Here is a 22,093-nt window from a genome sequence, read left to right as displayed (position 1 = left end):
GCTGTGTACCCTTTGTAAGACAAGTTAAAACCAATGACAATTCTGCAAAGCTAAACTACTAACAACAATTACGCCTGAGTGGATTTAAAACAAAAACCAAAAAACCCACAACCATGCAGCCAGAGTGAAATAGTCTCGTAACTGAAAATAGCCAACAAAGGGTCTCTTTCTAACATCAGTGTACTATATAGGACCATGTTTGTGTTTTTACAGATGTATCATTACTATTCATTATGACCTCTAAAATATGTTAACTTCTAAGTTGCTAAATCTAAGGTTTGATCTTCTAGTATTAGGATACATGTTTTAATTTATTGAATCAGCATGTAAAAAAAGAAATAAAGCAGTAGTGTATAACCTCTAATGTGCAGTGATAAAATGAAACATGCTGCTAACTGAAACACTATTCACCAGTCAGAATATAGAGCAGTGATCACCAACTGTTGACCGGTCGATCCTAGAGGATCTCTGTCTATTGTGATCTCTGGTGGTGCAGCAGGGCTACCACTAAGGCAGGCTCCCTGCCTGCCCCAGCCCCATGCCGCTCCTGGAAGCAGCCAGCGCAGCCCCGCAGTGGGGAGGGGTCTTCCTCCGTGCACTTCCTCCGTGCAAGCACAGCCCTCGCAGATCCCACTGGCCGGAAATGGGGAGCTGTGGCCAATAGGAACTGCAGGGGCGGTGCTTGCAGAGAAGGGCAGCACACAAAGCCATGTGTGCCGCCCCCCCCCCGCGGCCACAGGGGGCGCATTGGCTTCTTCTGGGAGTGGCGTGGGGCCGCAGTAGGCAGAGAGCCTGCCTTAGTGGCAGCCACGCTACACCACGGACTGGGAGCCGCTGGAGATAAGTGCTGTCCGACGGGAGGCCACACCCAAATCCCCAGCCCTGAGCCGCCTTCTAAAGCCAGCATCCCAAACCCTCTCCTGCACCCCAACCAACAGTCCTGAGGCCCCTCCTGCACCTCACTCTGCCCCAGCCCCGACACCCCTCCCAGAGTCAGCATCCCTAACCCCTCACCCAGACCTGATTCCCCTTCCAGAGTTTGAACACCTCAGCCCCTCCTGCACCCCAAACCCCTAACCCAGGCTCAGCCCAAAGCCCCCTCCAACATTGAGAACCCCTCAACCTCAGCCCAGAGCCTGAACCCCAACCTCCTACCTCAGCCCAGAGAAAGTTAGTGAGGGTGTGGGAGAGTGAGTGATGGAGGGGTGTATGTGGAGTGAGTGGGGTGGGGCTTTGGGGAAGGGGTGGGGTAGATTCTGGGTTGCCATTAAATTCAAAAAGCGATCTTGAGCGTAAAAAAGTTGGAGACCACTGATATAGCGTGATTACAGAGTCAATGGAAAATGCCAAATGCTCTATCAGTAAATACCATTCTGCCTAGCAACCTTTTAATACATGCTTCCACTGTATCAAGTATACACAGACTGAAAAAAGGTTTACACAGTAGTTAAACGACAACTGCAATGATCATTTCCTTTTGAATAAACCACTGCCACTGATTCACTTCTATGCTCATGATCACACAGTCAATTTAATGGCACTACATAACTCTTTCCATCACCCGTCACAAAAACTAAGAAAATCGCTGTTGTAGAATTTATTAGAGTTTGATTTAAGGTACTTTTTTATAGTTTGACATGTGATGTTGATAATTTGTGTTTTAACAGTTATAAAGCTTAAACTTTTTGAATCTCAATGTTTATGGTCATTAAATTGTCTGACACCTCCCCTGTTTGATCAACTGACAATTTTCTATGAAAATTTAAATAGATATGAATTGAAAGAAAAAAATGCTTAAAACCCATAAGTTGGTGCAATTGTGAAAATCTTTAAATATGCTTAAAAATAAACACTAGTATTATCTGTTGAAATTATAAAAATAAAAATCAAATTCTGCCAAGCACAAATATGAGTCAATAATGTAATGCAGTTGTGAAAAAGGCCAATATAATTCTGGGGTGTATTAAGAGGAGTGTCATATGAAAGACACGCGAGATAACTGTTCTGCTCTACTGTGTCCAGTTTTGGGTGCCACGCTTTAAGAAGGATGTGGGCAAATTGGAGAGACTCCAGAGGAGAACAACAAAAATGATAAAAACTTCATAAAACATGACCTATGAGGAACAGTTAAAAAGTCAGAATGTTCAGTCTTGAGAAAAGAAAGGGTGAACCTAGTAATAGTCTTCATATATGTTAAAGGCTGTTATAGAGGACAGTTATCAATTGTTTTCCATGTCCAGTGAAGGTAGGATAAGTAGTGGTGGCTTAATCTGCAGCAAGGGAGATTAGGTTAGACCAGGCCTGCACAACTTGTAAGGAGGCGGGGGCCATATTACTCCAAAGAGAACAGCTGAGGGCCGAAATCCTCTGGCCCCACTGAACACCCCCTCCCCACCCCCAGCCCCACCCAGCCCCGTGGAAACATGTCTCCTGCCCCAGCACCACCCGGCCCTATGGAAACATCACCCCCCCCAGTATAAAGCCTTGCAGTCACTGCCTGCCCACCCGCTCGGCTTGTCGTACCCCAGGAAATAAGGGGAAGGGAAAAGGGGGACAGTGTGAAGGGATTGGATGAGACTACCCAACACACAAACAAAGGGGTCGCAGGGAGCCAGTGGGGTGTAGGGGGCAGTGTGATAGGGGCTGGGGAGGGGGAAGGTCCCTGGACCAGGGAGGAGGGCAGCAGTCGGGGCAGGGCAGGTGCAACACACACACACTGAGACACACATACGTCTCCTCTGGGGATTTCCTGGCTGCACACAGACAGTTCAACCCCCACCCACCCCCTGTGATCACTACGGAGGCCTCCCTGGGACCAACCAGAGCAGTGCCGTCTCGCCCCCAACTGAAGGGGGGGGTCTCAGTCCAGGCCCCCCTGTCCCCGAGCTGCTGCTTGAGCCCAGGCCCAGTTGGGTCAGGGCAGGTGCAACATACACACGGAGAGAAACACGTCTCCTCCGGGGATTTCCTGGATACACACAGCCCCCAGTCACTACGGAGGCTGCCCTGTGACCAACCAGTGAAGAAGTTGCCCTGCCCCCAACCAAACGATGGGGCTTGGGGGGGCGGGGTGTCTCAGCACAGTCTCCCCCTCCCCTACAGCTGCTCACTCGGCACTTAATGGCTCTGCCTTATGCCCAGCACTTCCCGCCTCAGCAGGCCCTGGAAGTGACGCACCCATTGTACACCAGGCAGGGGGAGCAGGAGACGGAGATATGTGCGGTCCTGGCCGTTAGGGCGATTGGAATGCAGCCCATGCAGAGCTGTGAGGCGGGCCCCCTCGGGCAGAAGGCGAACCCAGCAGCCCCACCCCACCACTTGCCCACAGGCTGCACAGTGATCCCACGGGGGCCGCATGTTGTGCGGGCCTGGGTCAGACATCAGGAAAAACTTTCTAACTATAAGAATAGTTAATTACTGGAATAGGTTACCAAGAGAGCTGGTGTAATCCCTGTCACTGGAGGTTTTTAAGACCAGATTAGACAAAAACCTGTCAAGGATGGTCTAGGTATACTTGGTCCTCCGCCTCAGCATTGAGAGGTGTGTGTGTCTGTGGGGGAGGAGAGCAGAGAGTGGGAAAATGGACTAGATAACCTCTTCAGATTCCTTCCATACATATATTTCTATGATTTTATGATGGAGATATTCCTAAAACATGCTCTGGAGACTACCTGGCACCTGGTTAAATGTGTCCCAAAACTCTCAGGCACTCTGAGACCCACATGACAATAGTAGGTTTATATATAGTTTTACCAGATTTTCTAATTTAAGCACAGAGAGAATTCAGGGGAGGGGAGGAAAAAAAAAATCTTCAAATGGCATAATCTTGGGTTCTTTATGTAAAAGACTGTTTGATATTATTCAGATACTAGTAATTGCTCAGAGCCCGTAATATCTGGATTATGAAACCTAGTTTGTCTTAGAAATATTTGCTAGGGAACATTTAGGAGAGGCTGACAGCTTTGTTTAAATAAGTCCAAAGCCACCTTAAACAGGAATTTGGGGTGTAAATATAGTACAATGTTATCCTCCAGAAAATATCATCATCAGAAAGTTTAGCCACCATAGTTTGGATCTCACTGACTTTTCAGTTTTGTTCTAGCCATTAAAAATACAATCTTCAGTGGTAGGGATATTAAAAAAAACAATTATCTGAAGTAGGTGGTGGCTCGCAAACAGGTGTAAAGATTTTTATTAGTACTTTCAATAATTTCTTTAATTTACAATGGTGAAAGACAGAGGCTGTCTATAACTGAAGGATGGAACACTGATATAGCTGCCAGATGGTCTTGCTACTTTCCTATGCCACTTCAAGGCCCAGCTCTTTCCCGTAGAAAGTTTGACTTTGTGGAGCTTCCTGTGCACAATCCAAACAAGAGCTTAACAAGAAGCCACTTTCCATACAGACTTGCATAGAAATTTCAGCTCTGAGTTAACAACATAAACATAGTTTTACAACAGAAGAGACAAGAGTTGGCAGTTGGTCTGTATTTCTTCTAACTGGACTGAGAATCAGATCTGGTGAACTCCAGGTTGGGACTACCAAAATCACAATGGATCTCTGTCCTTGTTAGCAGAAGTATTGGAATGAAGACATACAGGAACTCTAGAGTCTGGAGGAAGGTTGTAAAGGATCACCAGATAGAGCTCATCTGCTTGAGTTCATCCAGAGTACCATCTGCCTTTGAAATGTAGGAGTAAAGCATTTCAAAAAGTAGCTCCACTACTCTGAACCAGACCTTATGGGAAATGCCAGAACACTTTAGCTCCAAAGACTGACACAGAACACCCACAGAATGAATGCATAAAATGCAATCATTTAGATCCACCATCAGGGATACTTACATCACAACAGCAAGAAAGAGCCAAACTGATTACAACAAATGACAGAATGGACTAGAGCTGCCTAATCTGCAAAACAAATGCAAATACTTTACTACGAATTCTGTTAAACTTTTAAAATATAACATAGTATTCTTTTCATTAAAAGACCAGAAATAATCTAGCTATATTACTGAAAGCCACATAATAAAGAGGGGAGTGACAGTTTCGATCTCAATGCCATGTTATAAATACCTACAAAATAATAAAATACTGACTATTAGGATAGCTTCTAAAAGCCCCAAATCATGATTGGGGCCCCATTTTGCTGGGTACTGTACAAATATAGAAAGGAGACAATCCCTGCACTACAGGGTTTACAATCTAAAGCCAAACAAAGGATATAGTTCTTCATAAGCATTGCCAAAGTTTGTTTTAAAAAATAAAACTGTTAGGACCCAAAAGTGAAAAGAACATTACAAAATTTAATATTGGAAATTCAATTACTATTTCATTTATCTGCTTTCAGGATGCCATATTTACCCTGCAAACTGATGACAAACACTTAAAGCAAGGGGAACAGGAAACCAGTCTGCTTTAGGAATCTGATGTCCTGGAGTCCTGTGCAGGAAACAGACTAGTCTGAGCATCAGTCTTGATAGGTCATTGAAGATGGAACAGATTTTTAAACATTGCTGCGTGTTTGTTGCATTCTGTTACATATGCATCCTGTTCACAATATAGTTCACTTGAAAAGTAAAATTTAATACATAGTCAATCAGAAAGGAAAAATTCTACCATAACACAATTACTGTGGAATTGTATAATACGTTTGATCTGGTAAGTTCTAATGCTTTCCACACTTAGTTTCACAACTATCTGTCAGTATTATACCTATTTCACAGACGAGAAAAAAAACTGAGGCACACAGAAATTAACCTACACAAGGTCACACAGCAAGTGAGCTGTCAAGATGAGACTAAATTTTACAAATGATTCCTAGTACCCTAGAAGGAAGGAAAATAAAACAGAGTCACAGAGTTTAAGGCCAGAAGGGCTAGTCTGACCTCCTATACATCACAGGCCAGCAACACCAGCCAGTACCCACACACCAAATACAATCAAAATGTGATCAAATAAAGGAAATGATCTTAAGGAGGGAAATAATTTTAGCTATATATTTCACACAGATTTAATTTAATAGCTACTATGTTGTATACTAAATTCATCTATCAATATTTCACCTTTGGGAGCAATTTAAAATTGAGGTTGTCATTTCTTTGTGGCCATTTCCATATTCCACAAAACCACCTGCAAAACAGCACCATGAGCAGTTTCTGTTCAGAAACAGCCCAGGACTGGAAATAGTTGGCATTTTACTGTTCAGGATTAATGGTTCATTACGAAAGCTGAATGGAGAAAGCCTGAGGATGGGCTACCTCCAACATGCATAGCTTTAAGCAGTGTCACCAATAATCACTAATAAATCAGTCCCTCCTTTACAAAGAGTAAAAGAAAGACAACATTTTTTATCATTAAGAACTGTTGTGAAACATACTTTTAAAACTTTGATTTAGTTACTCATTCAAAACAGAAGCCAATATTTTTGCTCCAACAGCCCATAATTAGCTTGAACAATTCAAATATTAGTTTTGAGTTTGGCAGCACCATCAAAAGTAAACAGATAACAAATATGAACTCTGAGAAGCGCAAGAAATGAAGAAAAGCTTCTTTTATCCATAAACTCATATTAACAAACAGAACACCCATTCCATATATCATGCAGTCTACTCAAAAATTATACCCCCTCCAGTGATATCCAGTGGTTTACATAAACTATTTCTTTTCAGCTTTGCATTCTATTCTAGAAAAAAATAATGCACACTATCCATATCTCCCAAATTTCAATTTGTTCACTGCACACAGTTCAAACTAATTACACCTAATAAGTTTCAACCACAATGAAAGAGTCAACTGATTTACAAAAACATATTGGAGGGGGGAGAAGGGAATTGGATGAAATATCAGAGGCTGGCTCAGATTCTTGATAGCTGCACATTAACAGATTTAAAAAAGAAAAAAAATGAAAAGCTCAAGTTCACTTATAAAACCTCTCTCCCCCTTAGGGGGAAAGGAAAAAAAAATCTTTAAAGATAAAAACAAAACCTTCTCTCGTTACAAGAAAATCTTATTCTAGGTTTTAATTATTTTTTCAGCCAACATAATAAAAACTCAATTAATTGGTTAATTTTGCGACCAATGACTAAAGCCAGTTACATCAGTCCAGCTGAGGATTTTAAATCAAAGTACTAATCAGATAAAGTTTATGTATCCTCATCAGGCAAGTCAAAAAAGGACAACTACTTCTCTCCCAAAATAAGTAGCTCACTGTAGTGATTCAAGTCGACATCTTAACAGAATTCTAAAAACATTACAATAAATGTTAATAAAATAAATAGGAATTGCCAGAAAGGCATTTAAAAGCTTAGCTCGAATGTAGTCTAATTTATATACAGCAAAAAATTGAGTCGGAACATTCATTTTAAAGAATAAGATGCAGCATGAAGTAAGAAAAAACATCTCAATTAAAGTGCTACTAGCTGGATTGTCAGATATGTTTACCAACATTAGCAGATTTTGTCTAATTTCATCAAACCTGGGGTCCGGGCAAATTTAAAACTGTTGTACATTTGAAGGCACGCAAGAAGCCAATTTACAACTATTCTCAGATTTAAAGTCCCAAAATGAATTCTTGAAAGTATTGTGTCCAAAATTTCTTCCAAAGAACAGTGACTGTATAAATGCTCAAACTGCCAAACTGTGCTAGAAAAACATATAGTGTGAGAAGATAGTTAACAGATAAGACAATTCAATAGAACAATTAAAAAAAAATTAAGTGACCAAGTGGAAAAGCCTGTTAATCTAGTTTAATTTTCTGCACCATGATATTAAAATGTAGCTTGTTTCCTCCAATGCAAGAGCTTTTAAAATGCATCAAGAAAAACAAGCAGAATAAAGAGCATTCTTCATTATTAGCAGGGATTCCACTAAATACTAACTCTCTAAAACTAAAACAATAGTAAATAATGAAGAATAATTCAATTTTCTGCTCAGTGCAGCATATCTTTAGCAAACAGCTCTTTCTGCAAGGACGCCATTTTATCAAACCTGAAATGCAGCCAAAAGCTTAGGACGCTGTGCTGCTGTTCTGTCTCTGAAATGTTATGTAATAAATTGATTTAACAGAAGCAGATGCTATTTGAGCAGGGTTTTTTGTGGAGGCTTTTTCTGCTCTAAAAGGGGCTGATGGGTAATGAAATACCTGAGGAAAGGTGCCGCCCAACCATCCTAGGAGACGCTACATTGTGTGCAGAGCTGTCTCTATTCCTTCATCTATGTTCGCCTGGGCTCTCAGCTTCAATATGTCGGCTGTGTACAGTGTGAGCCTCATCCTGTAGAGCTGCCAAGAAAATCTCTTGGTGCAAGCGTGCATCCAGACAACCTGCAAGCTCAGTCGGGCCTTACTTGTGCTGGCTTTGGAAATGCCCTTTCCACACAGGGAGCTCCCCCCCGGCCCCTGGCAATCTCCAGCCCCTTTAACTCTGGGTTAAGGAATCAACAGACTAGGATTTTTAATCTTTGATTATCTAATTGCAGCTGACACTAAACCGATCTTCTTTCCTCTAAATTCTTTCAACTGTCACAAAACATTTTCACTTCAGGACCTAGCTACAATTAGCACTGTAGCTGCTTTTCTTCTGTATTTTGAAAGTCAGCCAAAAGAACAACCGCATATTGCTGATTGGCTGCATGTAAATACATTCCTGCCTCCTTTATGTCTTCCTCCTTTCCATTCCCTCTATGACAACGGCTCTAGACATTTGGCATACCAATAGTAGCTGTAATATTCGGAGCAAGTCCCATATGTAAATTGGCAAGCTGTCAAATTCTTAATTACTTTCCACCCTCTATCTAAAAAAAGATCTAAGCAACAAACATGAGAGCATATTAATCAAAGCCCCTGTTTATAAACGTACAGCACAGCAGTCCAAAACAATACATTAGACTGAAATGCTTCTTGTCTTGCTTGCTGTGCAGAAGAAAGAATTCTTTAATAATTGCAGGCTGGAAACCACTAGTTATCTTGCAGACTTGTGAACGTATACAGTGTGAACAAAAATACAAAAATAAACATGATGATCTGACATTTTCAAAACCTAAAGTTTATTAATACATATGTACAGTAGCTTATACTGATGCATAGGTACAAAAGCTTTAACAGGTGCATATTCACCCCTCCCCCAATATTTTTAATGTACTGCCTTTGCAGTTACTTCCCTTCCTCACTTTCCTCCTCTCCCTCTTCTCTGCCTGAAATACAAACTAATTTTATATTAAATTCAAATTTTAAGTCTGCAGTTACAATTCTTGTCAGACTTTTATCTGAGCTGTCTTATCCATTAAATTAGATTGCACATCACTGATACCTCTTTGAAGGTTTGGTTGCATTCTTAGAATTGCTACCGTTCTTACATCTCAGTACAATCACCACTGTCAAATTTGTGGGTGAAGTCATTAGTCTCACTTAAAGTACATTCTTGAAAGCTTTTTTTTTTTTTTTTTTTTTAATTTGAAGACATTTACTCTCCATTTGTTTGTAAACCTCAGAATCCTGAATAGGCACAACTAAAGTCTAAGTAAGTTACAAGCCTGAAAATAAAATTTTCCCTCTGACTGTGCCTTTTTCAATTTGGAAAAAAACCAACTATTTTGAATGGAACCAGTACAAATAGACAACATCTGATGACAGCAAATCTGTTTTAGTGGATTAAGTTGACATTTTTCCTAATATTTTCTCTTCATTTAGCTAGACTTAAAACTTTTTTGATTTCACTAACTCAAATAGATAAATATTTCTGAAGTTCTAAAAATCATAATCCATGAACGCAAAGAAAGATTTCTAGCACGATCATTCCTTCATCTTTTGGTGCAGGTAAATTCTATAGGAAGCACAATAAGCACAAAGGGTAAAAATTTAAAAAGCACCTAAGTGACTTATGCACCTAAATCCCTGCCTGAATAGGTACCACACTGGTGCTCCCATTCAAGATGCTTCACTGATTTTGTCCTTCCTCACGTTAGAGAAAAAGAGCCAGAAGAAAAACCAGTAACCTGAACTCATCTCGGGGCTTGTCAGCATTAACAGGTTGCCTAACAAGTCCAAACAGCACCTGCTGGCTCCCCACCTTCTCACTGACTCTGTTTTTTTCTTTACATCATTTACCCAATTTCCTCTTGCATTAATTAGCTAACCTGCTCAAGTAATTAGTTGTCTTTGATTAATATACCTGTTCCGCTAATGTGTGCATTTCGGCTATAGTCATTCAACTTATGAACTAAACCAGTGATACTCAGACTGAGGCTTGGGAGCCACAAGTGACTCTTTGCAGGGTCTCCCGTGGCTTTTTGAAGCACACGATAACACTGCGTGATTTAATTATTAACCAATCTAAGTTATTAGCCAATCAGGATGCTTTTACTATGTTATTAACCAACTGTAGTTGATAAAATAATACTTGGTCAGTCATTTTGCTGAGATATAGACATATATAGGTAGGAGAAAACAGCACAACAAAAACCCAAGCAGACTCAAAGTACAGTAGAACCTCAGCATTACGAACACCTTGGGAATGGAGGTTGTTCGTAACTCTGAAATATTCGTAACACTGAACAAAGCTTTATAGTTGTTCTTTCAAAAGTTTACAACTGAACATTAATTTAATACTGCTTTGAAACTTTACTATGCAAAAGAAAAATGCTGCTTTTAGCCATCTTAATTTAAAAGATACAAGCACAGGAAGTTTCTTTATCTTGTCAAATAATCTTTTTTTAAACTTTGTCCTTTTTTTTCATTTTTTTGTTGTTGTTTGTTTTGTTTGTTTGTTTTAAGTGGTTTACATTTAACACAGCACTGTTCTGTATTTGTCTCCCCTCTCCCTCTTTCCATCTCTCTGCAGCTGGATTGCATACTTCTGGTTTCAAATGAGGCGTGTGGTTAGTCAGTCAGTTTGTAACTTTGAGGTTCTACTGTACTTGACCATCCTGTCACAGTCTTATTCAAAGTTAATGAGACTAACGTACTTTTGGAAACTTTACCCAAAGACCACTGGTATCAGTTGGTTAATGCAAACTGAACTTTCCTTTTTCTTCTTTTTATACCAACTGCATAGCATCAGACTTGGTCCCACTAATATGAAAACTATTACTTGAGCATATTATGGATCACTTGTGCATTGATTCAGTACACACATAACTGTTAAGCTTTAGTGGCTGAAGCAATATAATAAACATCACATACAAAACTGCATTAATAAAACAATTTTCTATTTAAAGTCTAATTCAAATGTAAGCAGCATGTGTACACTCATCTTTTCATCTAAATCTTATGTTGCCAAATTTATAGAAAATGCCTATTTTATAATCCAAATGATCCGGCTATCCTATTACATTGCAAGGTAGTGACACTATAACCTACATATAACCAGAGGAATGGCTAATCAGTGATATAAGAACTGATCATTTTGCTAGATGTTCTAGTCCATCTTTAAAAAATAAATCAGATATTTGCTATAAAAAGGTTTAATCTTTACATAACTAATAAGATATTGCAGCTCCCTGTGTTAGCTAAATAGTAGTAGAATGCAAGTTCATTTTATTTCAGGATCAATCACGATTATATAATACTGTATGTCTTAAAGTTATTTCATAACATACATAAAAAACTCCAACAAATTAAAGACCACTCCACTATGCTTAAAGTCCTTGTTAGGGTCTCTATCTATAATCCATATTTGCTCTTTCTGGTGGCCAACAGATAAACATTAACCTGATTCCTGTGTGAAATCCATTCTGGATAATTTTTGTTAGTTATCAGCTAGCTAGCATCAAATCAAATGCCAACTGACACCCATTACAAACAACTTTTGTTACTTCATTTCAGTGTTTCGACTATTTTTACTACTGCCATTGAATATAACCATTAAAACTTACAGGCAATTATAAATCTGACAACCTGATTTTTCCTCCCTCTCCATTAATTTTATTAATTTTTTTTTTTAACAAAGCACTTCGTTAAAATAAAGAACATGCAGGTGAACTTTTGCAACAGTCAGTTTGCTAAATTTGTTTTAGCACGAGGAAGACTGCAGTTAACATCCTGCTCCTGCAAGCATTTTCTTTAAATACACTCTGATGTAAGTTGCAAAATAATCCTAAATAAAGTAAGTTGCGGCAAAGCCAAATTGAATCATATATATATTTAATAATCACTTTGAATAACAAAGATATTATTTATCTTAAATACAAACAGGTTTACTTTGGCATGAACATATAACTGGGAGACTACTACTACTTCTGACAGTTCAGATTCCTTCACAACATTTTAGAGCAATATTTGAAAGAGAAAAACTTGTTTCACACTAACAACACTATTTCTTGTCAGCCTTTTCAAAATGTTCATCTAATACTAGTAAGCATGTTTGGTTCTCCAGTTACATATTTAAATTTCACCAGCATCAGCACATACAGTTTCTATCCAAGTTCTCTTCCAGTCATTTTAACCATTTGACGTGTAACCAACAAATAAAAGGACTAATTTTATTTTGTTATAAGCTTAAGTAGAATCCATTTTATAAATCAAGGTCTAATACAGGACACACGATTGTAATTCTACCTTATTATTCTGATAAAACTCACCTTTAACAAAACACTACAGGTTTATGGAGAGCTGACTTTCCTAAGAACTAATAAAAAAAGGAATGTGTTAAAATAAATTGTAAGATGTTACAGGTAAGCCTGTAGCTATATGGAACTGACCAATCAGTTTATTTATAGGAGTGACTTCAGTAAAATCACCATAGTTTGCTTTTTAACTGTTCAATAGTTAAAAAATACAATAATTTTTCCTTTACATTTTTAAACAAAAGAACTTTATTTTTCCAATACTAGGAATAAGGACTATTTTAACTAACTAATGAGAACATTAGGGAATAGCCTTTTTTGTATGTTCCATACAAACAGAAGATATTATTCTTGCAACTTTTAAAGCAGTCCATATAAGAGACTTACAAACAAGGCCAGAAATATTTTTTGAAAAGGAACTCAAATTTGAAAACCTGTCATTTAGTAATCTCTTCCAACTCCTGCTCTGAACCCCTAAGCCAACAGAGAAGAAATATATCTGAAAACAAGCCAAAGTAGACAGTGGCATTGCTATCAGTTAATAACTACTGAAAGCCATGAGCTAAGTTCCATTTCTAAATCTAGAATGTTTCCCTATCTGTTCTGCTGTTGATTTTGATCAGTGCTTTACTTCTAGTTTCACTGATTTTCACTCTATTTTTATTTTATCAACAGCTTCTGTTTTACAAAAAAAGGAATTAGTGGTGACTGTCCACATGTCAAAAAAAGGTAAACTAAACTAAAATGGTTTGTTTTGGTTAAATGCAATAAAATTGGGATTTCTGAGCTCTCATTTTTACCAAGCCTGTGAATACTCAGCCTGCTGTGTCTATTTGTTAAAGAGAGACCATCAACTTGAAATATAGTCTGTTAAAAATTAGTTAAAAGCAGTTTCAGATACTACAACTGTCTGAGTACTCCTAATACTCTTGTAGGTTTATAACTACATTTTCCTGTTTTAAAAATGCTTCTTCCACCTGAGTGAAACATCATCCATAAAACAAATGGGGAAAGTGACCACAGTGGAATGGGAAAATTGTCAATACCAAAAGTGCTGTCAAATGTGTAAAGCAAACAAACTAGAAAAATATTTTTCCCATCCAAAACTTTCAGTCATATTTATTGAAGGTATTAACATTTTCAGACAGAAGTGTGATTTCTTAAGTTGCACATTATAAAACTAGAGTACTACACAAATATACGGTAAAATATGAGGCTCTATTTTCACCAAGGGTTTCTAAGGACTATACTGTGTAACACCCAGAATGAAGCTTCAGTTTGTCTGATTTACCAGGAGCTAGAGAAAAAATAAATTTCTATTTGTTATAGGAATTTTTTCAAACATGTTTTCCTTGACTAAGCAGTAGCTCAGGATACCTTTGGAATAATTTTTCTGTCATATAACAACTGATTTTTCCTCCGAACAAAATAGAGACACATGAAGGTATTTCCTAATAGCAGCTACAGAATTTAGAATCCAAACAGCTAGTCTTCAGTTAATTTTTTAATTGGAAAAACAATTATTTTCCTAAATGCCTTACCTCTAAAAAGCATCTGTTAGACAGTCCTCCAAGAAATGAGGTTAAACATGAACCTCTATAATTCTCAGGAGGCTGAAATCAAGATGGACTTTTTCCATATACACTAGAAAACATATTTGCTGTCCTGTACACATCTTGTCTTTATAAGCCGTTACACTAAATTATAAGGCCATGCCACCCCCAGGAATTCTAAATTAAAATATGGCAACAAAAGTGAAGCTAAGTAATATGTGATGAAATAAGTATTCTGAGACGTGAATATAGCTCATTTAGTTTTTCCTGTGGTATTACTGCATAAAACAAAATTTTATACATTACACACACACAAAAAACACAATTAAACCCAAATAGGAAATATATGGTCTATATAATAGCATTCACAAATTCCTATTTGTTCAGAACACTTATTTCAAACTAAACAGAACACAGTACAAACATTATTTAACAAAATTGCAGCCAATGAGCTTTTAAACCCAAAATAAAAGTTGTATTCTCTCCAGAACCATAGGGACTGAAAGAAAAAAAGGTCAGTATGGACGCTGGCATCAACCCATGGGCTGGAAAATAATGAGATACTGTCACTGCTGTCAAACCCTCACCTTTTCAGAGCACAAGAGGTGCACTTTTAAATAGGCCTGTATCTGTTCAGTTCTCAGAATAATCTGGTTTTTCACATCATATTGACTACTGCACGTATTATTACTTGTTTTCATTTCTTTTTATACATTACTGATCAGTTGTATGAAAACCTTCTGCTTTCCAATCAAAAAAACCATGATGCTCAGAAGCTTCATCATAATTCCTGCAGGATCATGAACATTTCTGTGAGTTAATACATGCCAGTTTCATAATGCTGAATTGCAGAAAAATGATCTTTAAGAAAAACTAATACCAATTGCGTCATTTAAACCTGGCACTTCTAATCAAACACACTTTGGCTATCTGGACACTGCTATACCAACTTTGTTACTTATAACAAAACAAAGAAGGACATATTACTTGCTATTCTTGTTCTCTAAGAACAGTTGCCAGCTGTAGTCTTCATTCCCATGGATCATGCGGTACTAGCTAGAAATGTTCCACCTCGTTGAAGGATGACGCTACTGGTGACATACTGGGGTTGATTGGAGGAGAAGAGAAAAGGTACAGACCAATTTCGAACATCATTATTTGCTGGGAAGAAAAGTAATAGCAACTGGAAGCTCACACAAGTTATATACACACATAACTTTCTTTAACTATAATCTTGAAAAGAAGCCCAAAAGAGAAATTCTGTATGTTAAGAGTTTTAGGATTGTTTTTATTATTTGACTCCAGGATAAGGATTTGGGACAGTGATACTTCTGTACAAAATACTTTTATTTTTAAAGAAAACTAGTAGAGTCAAGAGCAATGTTCTTGTGAAACTGAGTTTAAAATACTTAACATTAAATCTATACAGCAGAACCTCAGATTTATGAACTGACTGGTCAACCACACAATTCATCTGGAACCAGAAGTATGCAATTAGGCAGCAGCAGAGACTGGGGAAGGGGCAGTGGCAGGGAGGGAAAATACAGTACAGTCCTGTGTTAAACGTAAACTATTAAAAAATAAAGGCAAAAGTTTAAAAAAATTGACACGATAAGGAAACTGTTTCTGTGCTTGTTTCATTTAAATTAAGATGGTAAAAGCAGCATTTTTTTCTGCACAGTAAAGTTTCAAAGCTGTATTCAATCCATGTTCAGTTGTAAACTTTTGAAAGAACCATCACAATATTTTGTTCAAAGTTCCGAAGGTTTCAGATTTACAAACAACCTCCATTCCAGAGGTGTTTGACACTCTCAGGTTCTCTTGTAGTTAGGTCAAAGAATAAAAGATTTTTACATTACTTACATCTGTATATCGACATTCCTAACAAATATGAAACATTTTTATCTTACCTCTTAAGTATCACTCATCCAGAGCCAAACCAACAACAAAAAAATTATACCCACTTCACCGATACATAGTAATGACTGGAATTAATTCTTAAATTCCTTATATTAACAGAACATCCTTTTTAACTCCTTGGCACCACGATGAACATTCTGAGGAGTATTTTGAATAGGTCAATAATAGGATTGAGTGGATAAGGAAGACTAATTATAAGAGAGTATTACAGGAAGAAAAGGGGCAATAGTGAGTACTTGATAACCAGATGTACGTGCCTTTAACTGCTCTCTGCAGCTGGAAGGGTTATATGGAGTCCTATGGAGGATACTGGCTGCACATGTTTGAAGTTAACTAAGCAGGAACAGACTCTTAAGATAGTTTGCACTAGGAGTGAGACCCTCCTGCCCTTTAGTTGAGGCTAATGAATGACAGGTCTTTGGTTAAAATAAAGACACCATTATTTATCATGTGAGTACAGAAACAGCACCTGATCTGTCATAGCAGAATGGAGGCTTGGTCAGACAACACTGAGTCCAATACTGACCCAATCAACTCCTGTTAGGCATCTAGCTCACCATGCAGTGAGCAGGTGGAGGTGTCTTGTTATTTACATGTAACCTCAGCTGAAAGATATCTTAAGATAATTATTGTTAGTTGGTTCACGATTGCTTGGACACTATGACATCTGTGTGACTATCTGAAGTGGTTTTTGGTTCTTCTCATACAATTATACTCTGTTTAGTATTGCACTGCACTCCTGAATATATATGGATACATCAGGATTACCATGAATTTCTGTTAAACAGCCAGCTACACTGGTTGAGAAATGACCATATTTGAGAGAAGGTTGGCTTGACCAGTGGTTAGGGCTTGAAAATGGCTAACTGACCCTCATGGTGGGGTGACTCAAAAGGCCTTCTTTTCCAAGAACAGCTGCTGATCTGGCCATTATCTTGGTAAAAATTCAAGGTGCTGAGTTCAGATAAAACGGTTCCAGAATAGGAATCATGGATGAGAGTTTAAGATCAGGATCTAGAGGTAAACTTCTGTAGACCTAATGAAAAGAGGACTCTTTTGAGCTGACTGGTCAGGCTCTATTTGAGAACTCCATACCTACAGGAATGAATTTAACTTCTTCAAACCCTGCACCGGTTTGGTCTAAGAAGACTGAGTAAAATTGCAGAAAGGTTTGTAACCTCTTCTTCTTCTAGTAATGTCCTTATGGGTGCACTATTTTATGTGACCACTGAGCAGTACTCACAGCTGGACTTCAGACTGCAGACAACACAGCATTTCCAATAGAAGCATCTAATCTAGAATACTGGACCACTGACTAATGATTGGAAAAGATCTGTATGAAAGGCCAATGGTTGCCTAAATGTCCAAAAGAGGAACATTTTTGAGTAATGCAATAGACACAGATAAGGATCTTGTGGAAAGGGCCAACACTTTACAAGGAGGTTGTATATTTGAAAATTTAAAAACAGAATCTGAGGGCTGGTCTACACTACAGGGGGAAATCAATCTAAGATACGCAACTTCAGCTACGTTAATAACGTAGCTGAAGTCGAAGTATCTTAGATCGAATTACCTACTGTCCTCACGGCGCGGGATCGATGTCCGCGGCTCCCCATGTCGACTCCGCTACCGCCGTTCAGGTTGGTGGAGTTCCGGGATCGATAGGAGTTCGTTCGGGGATCAATATATCGCGTCTAGATGAGACGCGATATATCGATCCCCGAAAAATCGACTGCTACCCGCCAATACGGTGGGTAGTGAAGACATAGCCTGATACAGTCATAGATCCATCTGGAAAGTCTCTGGGTGGAAAATCGTCAAACCTTTGCCTTTATCTGCGACAGGAAATCAACCAGACTGTTAGTGTCGAAGGCCTGGGCTACACTAGTCTGTTATTTTGGAGTTAGCCGAGTTAATTCGGAAAAAAAATGATTCCGTCCATATGACCAAACCGTTTTTTTCGATTTAAAGAGCTCTTTAATCTGATTTCTGTACTCCACCTTGACAAGTGGAGTAGTGCTTAAATATAGATCGCAATCCCGGGTTAAAGGTAATATGGATGCAATTCAACATTATTGGCTTCTGGGAGCTATCCCAAAATGCTGCCTTGTGACCACTCTGGATAACACAGGTAAAAATTTTGGGTATGGGTGTAACATGACTTTGTTCTTGCAAAATACTGTAAATGAAGGATCTGCCATTAGAAAAGACGGTTACTCACCTTTGTAACTGTTGTTCTTTGAGATGTGTTGCTCATATCCATTCCAGTTAAATGTACATGCGCCGCGTGCACGTACGTCGGAAGATTTTTACCCTAGCAACACTCGGTGGGTCGGCAGGGCGCCCCCTGGAGTGGTGCCGCTGTTGTGCCGGATATATACCCCTGCCGACCCAGCCGCCCTTCAGTTCCTTCTTGCCGGCTACTCCGACAGAGGGGAAGGAGGGCGGGAATGGATCATGAGGCAAACATCTTGAAGAACAACAGTTACAAAGGTGGAGTAACATCTTTCTTTCTCGAATGCTTGCTCATAGTCCATTCCATTTAGGCGATTCCCAAAGCCCTATGTAGTGGAGGGTCGAGTGAAATATGGCAGAATGAAAACTGCTGAGCCAAGGCTGCAGTATCTCTTGACTGTTGAACCCAGAGCATAATGCGAAGCGCAAGGATATGGACGGAGGACCATGGAGCTGCGCGATAGATCTCGTGGGTAGGTACACAAGCCAGCAAGGCAGCAGATTAAAAGCCTGAGCCCTGACAGAATGCATCTGGGTGTTGATCGTGGCTTGGGGGGGGAAATTTTGACAAAAGCCAATCATAACAACTGTGCGGGTGCACGTTCATCACCCAAGATGAGATTCCTCTGAGAGGAAACAGGTAGGCCTTTCCTTCGGTCTGCTACTGCGACTGCGAGAGTTGGGGCAGTCTTACAGAAATGGTTTTGTCTGCTCAACTTAAATGCGAGCGCTCTACAACATCCAGGAGTGCAATTGTTGTCCCCCATCGCGTTGGAGTGTGGTTAACAGGAAAGGCTGGAAACCACCTTAGGGAGGAAAGCCGGGTGTGGTCGGCAAACTGCACCTTGTCTTTGTGAACATTAGTTGTATTGGCGGATCATCTATAGAGCCCTGAGCTCGAAGAACTCGTCTGGCCGAATTGTCATGGGCTACGAGGAAAAGCTGTCTTCAAAAGACAGGTAATAGCAGCGTTGCAGGTCGTGCTAACCCAGGTCGACATGGCAGGAGACATAAGTCTGGTTAAAAACCAGGTTGAGGTCCCAGGTTGGGGCTGGGGCGGCCGTTACCTAAGGGTGTATGCGCTCCAGCCCTTAGGAGACCTTGAAACCACTAGAGTGTGAGAACATTTTATAACGACCACCTTAGCCTGACTGTGGAAGGTAGAGGATGGGCTGCCAAGCGTACCCTCAGCGATGACCACCGCTAGGCCCTTGCTGGTGTAGGGCCAGGAGGGTAGTTCATGAAATAGAGGCGATTGAGACCATCAGCAGTAGTAAGATATCAGCGTTTTGTTACGCTGTAAGGAGAAACTGCTTCCACCTGGCAGGCATGTGACCAGGCGGGGGGCGCGCCCGGCTGGAAGGCTTCCCTGCTACCCCGATGTCACGTAGGCAGCCACACCGATGAGGTGGAAGAGAACTGCAGGTCCAGGTGGCGAAGTCTGCACGCAGGACTGAGGTATTGAGGTCTGCGTGGAGTGGCAGGGCTAATTGGGTAGGCTATTGACGGCTAAGCAACGTGGCGTATCAGTGGCTGCCTGGACCACGCTGGAGTGATCATAATGATGCACGCCCCGGCCCCTGCCGAAGTTTGAGCAGGACCCAATGAAGCCGGAAGGGCAGGTGGGGAAGGCATAAAGCGTTGGCCCTTCCACGGCATGGAGGACAGCGTCCGAGTTCGGTTCCCAGGGTAGAGGACCTTGGAAGGAGCAGAACCTCGACATTGTCCCTGTTCTACGCGGAATCGAAACAAGTCCACTATGTGCGAAAAAATCCACATTCTGGCAACAGAATGCATCACATCAGGCAGGGCAATACACTTCATGAGACAGGGGAAGAACCTGCTGAGTCGAAGGCAACCAGAGGAGGAAAGGATCCTACCAGATTAATCGAGTGGGCGTATGCAGAAAGTCCCAGTAGAATGGGATGGCCTCCTGAACAAAGGGGTAGGGATAAAGGACCATGGCCCCTGCCCGGTTGTTTATGTAGTAACATGGCTGTTGTTGTGCTGGCTGTAAAACACTGATGGACGCCACGGCCTCGCAGCTTGCCTGCTGGAACCCTGGCACAGCCAGGCAGACTGCTCCTCATTTTTTGGAATTGATGTGGAACGCAGCTCTGAGAAGACCAAAGGTCTTAAGCTCGCAGGTATGAGGTGAGCACTCTAGCCGAGAGTGACGCTCGACGTCAGGACAGCGAGGGCTGGGCGGGATAGAGGCGGCATCCTGCCCACACCAGGGAGGGAAGATCGCCACATTCTAGGGAGCTAGGGTGGCTCGAGGGAATGGTGACTATGTGACATTGGGCCCCTGTCCGGGCGGTAAACGGCCGATTTGGAGCACTTGGAGAGGACAGAGGCAGAGATTAGCAGTGGTTTGGTTCAAACTAGCAGGCAGCCATGGACCTGGGAGGATCGAGACAAGTGCAAGCCAAGGTCGTTGGGAAAGTTTGCAGACCTCAGATGATCGGTGCCATCGCCTGAAACCGTGGCTGTGGTAAGCAGGATCCGGCTAGCTCGGAGTCCAGGATAGCCCCTAGGAAGGCTAACCTCTGCATAGGAACCAGAGTGGATGTTTCCATAGTGATCATCAGGCCTAGACATGTGACTAGGCCCTTGACGATGTCCACACGCTGAGTGACTTGTGTCTTGGAGTCTGCTCAGATAAGCCAATCGTCCAGATACAGAAAACGCATATCCGACGTCGGCGGAGGTGGGTGGCGACTACGGCCACACACTTGGTTAATGCCTATGGGGCTGTAGAAAGGCCAAACAGCAGGACCGTAAACTGGAAGTACCTCCACTTTCTAGCCAACCATTGGTATCTCCTGTGCGGAGGGGAGATGGCAATGTGAAAGTACGTGTCCTTCATATCAAGGCGGCATACCAGTCTCCAGGATCTAAGGACAGGATAATGGTTCCCAGGGATACCATGTGGAACTTCAACCTTATCATAAACTGGTTAAGTCCTCGTAGGTCTAGGATAGGTCTGAGACCTCCGTACGAGTCGGGGATTAGGGAATAAGGGGAGTAATTGCCCCCTTCGTCCATCGGCGTCTGTACCTCTTGTAAGAGGAATTGCGCCCGAGAGGAGTCCCTGAAAAGGTACAGGGTTGGAACAAATTGGAGGTGGTACCCATACTCCACCATGTGTAGGGAACAGCGAACTGAAGTTAACTGGGACCACGCCAAGAGGAAGTAGGAGTGGGATCCCGCTTGTAACCGGTACGCCGCCCTCGGGCACTCCTTCGAAAGCTCATCTTTGGTCCCCGGTCGTGATTGGGAGGAGCCTCGATCTTGGCCCTCTAAGGGTCCTGACGGTCGTCTGCGACCACCTCAGCCACGCTGTCTGCCAAAGTCCTATCTGTGGCTAGGCACAGAGTGTGGTGGTGTGGCTGGGGACGGAAAGACCTGCAGTAGGTCGTCGGCATATGCACGCCAAGAGAGCGCATTAGGACCCTGTCACCCTTCAGGCTTTGCAGCCTGGGGTCGATTTCACCGCAAAGAGGCCTTTACCAACAAATGGTAAGTCGTGAAAGGCCGGAGGTTTGAAACCTGAAGCCATGAGATGCTCCTCATGGTAACGAGGCCTGGAGAGAAGCTCTGGCCGCCTTTTCCCTTCCTCCAAGAGGGCAGTGAACTCTTGGCGGAACTCTTGATGGAGAAGCTCCATAAATTTATTCACCGTTATCCAGGTGTTATGATTATAGGGGCTAAGCAGGGCTTATTGATTTGCCACGCAGGGCTATAAGGCCCTTGCAGAATACACCTTGCGGCTGAGTAGGGTCATTCGCCTAGCCCCCTTCGATTTCGGGGCTGGCGCCTGT

At 41.2% G+C, this 22,093-nt stretch overlaps 1 protein-coding gene across 11 annotated transcripts in view; it reads right to left on the bottom strand.

The window, feature by feature from the left end:
• Window positions 1-22,093, bottom strand: part of TNRC6C (trinucleotide repeat containing adaptor 6C) — a 590,484-nt gene that overhangs the window by 83,485 nt on the left and 484,906 nt on the right. The window contains exon 1 of one of the 11 annotated variants that reach the window (XM_032792794.2): window positions 8,144-8,469. The exons of the other annotated variants lie outside the window; for them this stretch is intronic. Within the exon in view, the coding sequence (XP_032648685.1) occupies window positions 8,144-8,168 (25 nt within the window). The 5' untranslated portion in view covers window positions 8,169-8,469. Of the gene's footprint in view, window positions 1-8,143; window positions 8,470-22,093 lie in introns of those variants that run through there. 11 annotated transcript variants of the gene reach the window in all.

The sequence above is a fragment of the Chelonoidis abingdonii genome, chromosome 13 (genome assembly GCF_003597395.2).
Source record: "Chelonoidis abingdonii isolate Lonesome George chromosome 13, CheloAbing_2.0, whole genome shotgun sequence".
Classification (NCBI taxonomy): Eukaryota; Metazoa; Chordata; order Testudines; family Testudinidae; genus Chelonoidis; species Chelonoidis abingdonii.
Note: the sequence above shows the minus strand (reverse complement) of the source record. Positions and strands in the feature narration are given on the sequence as shown.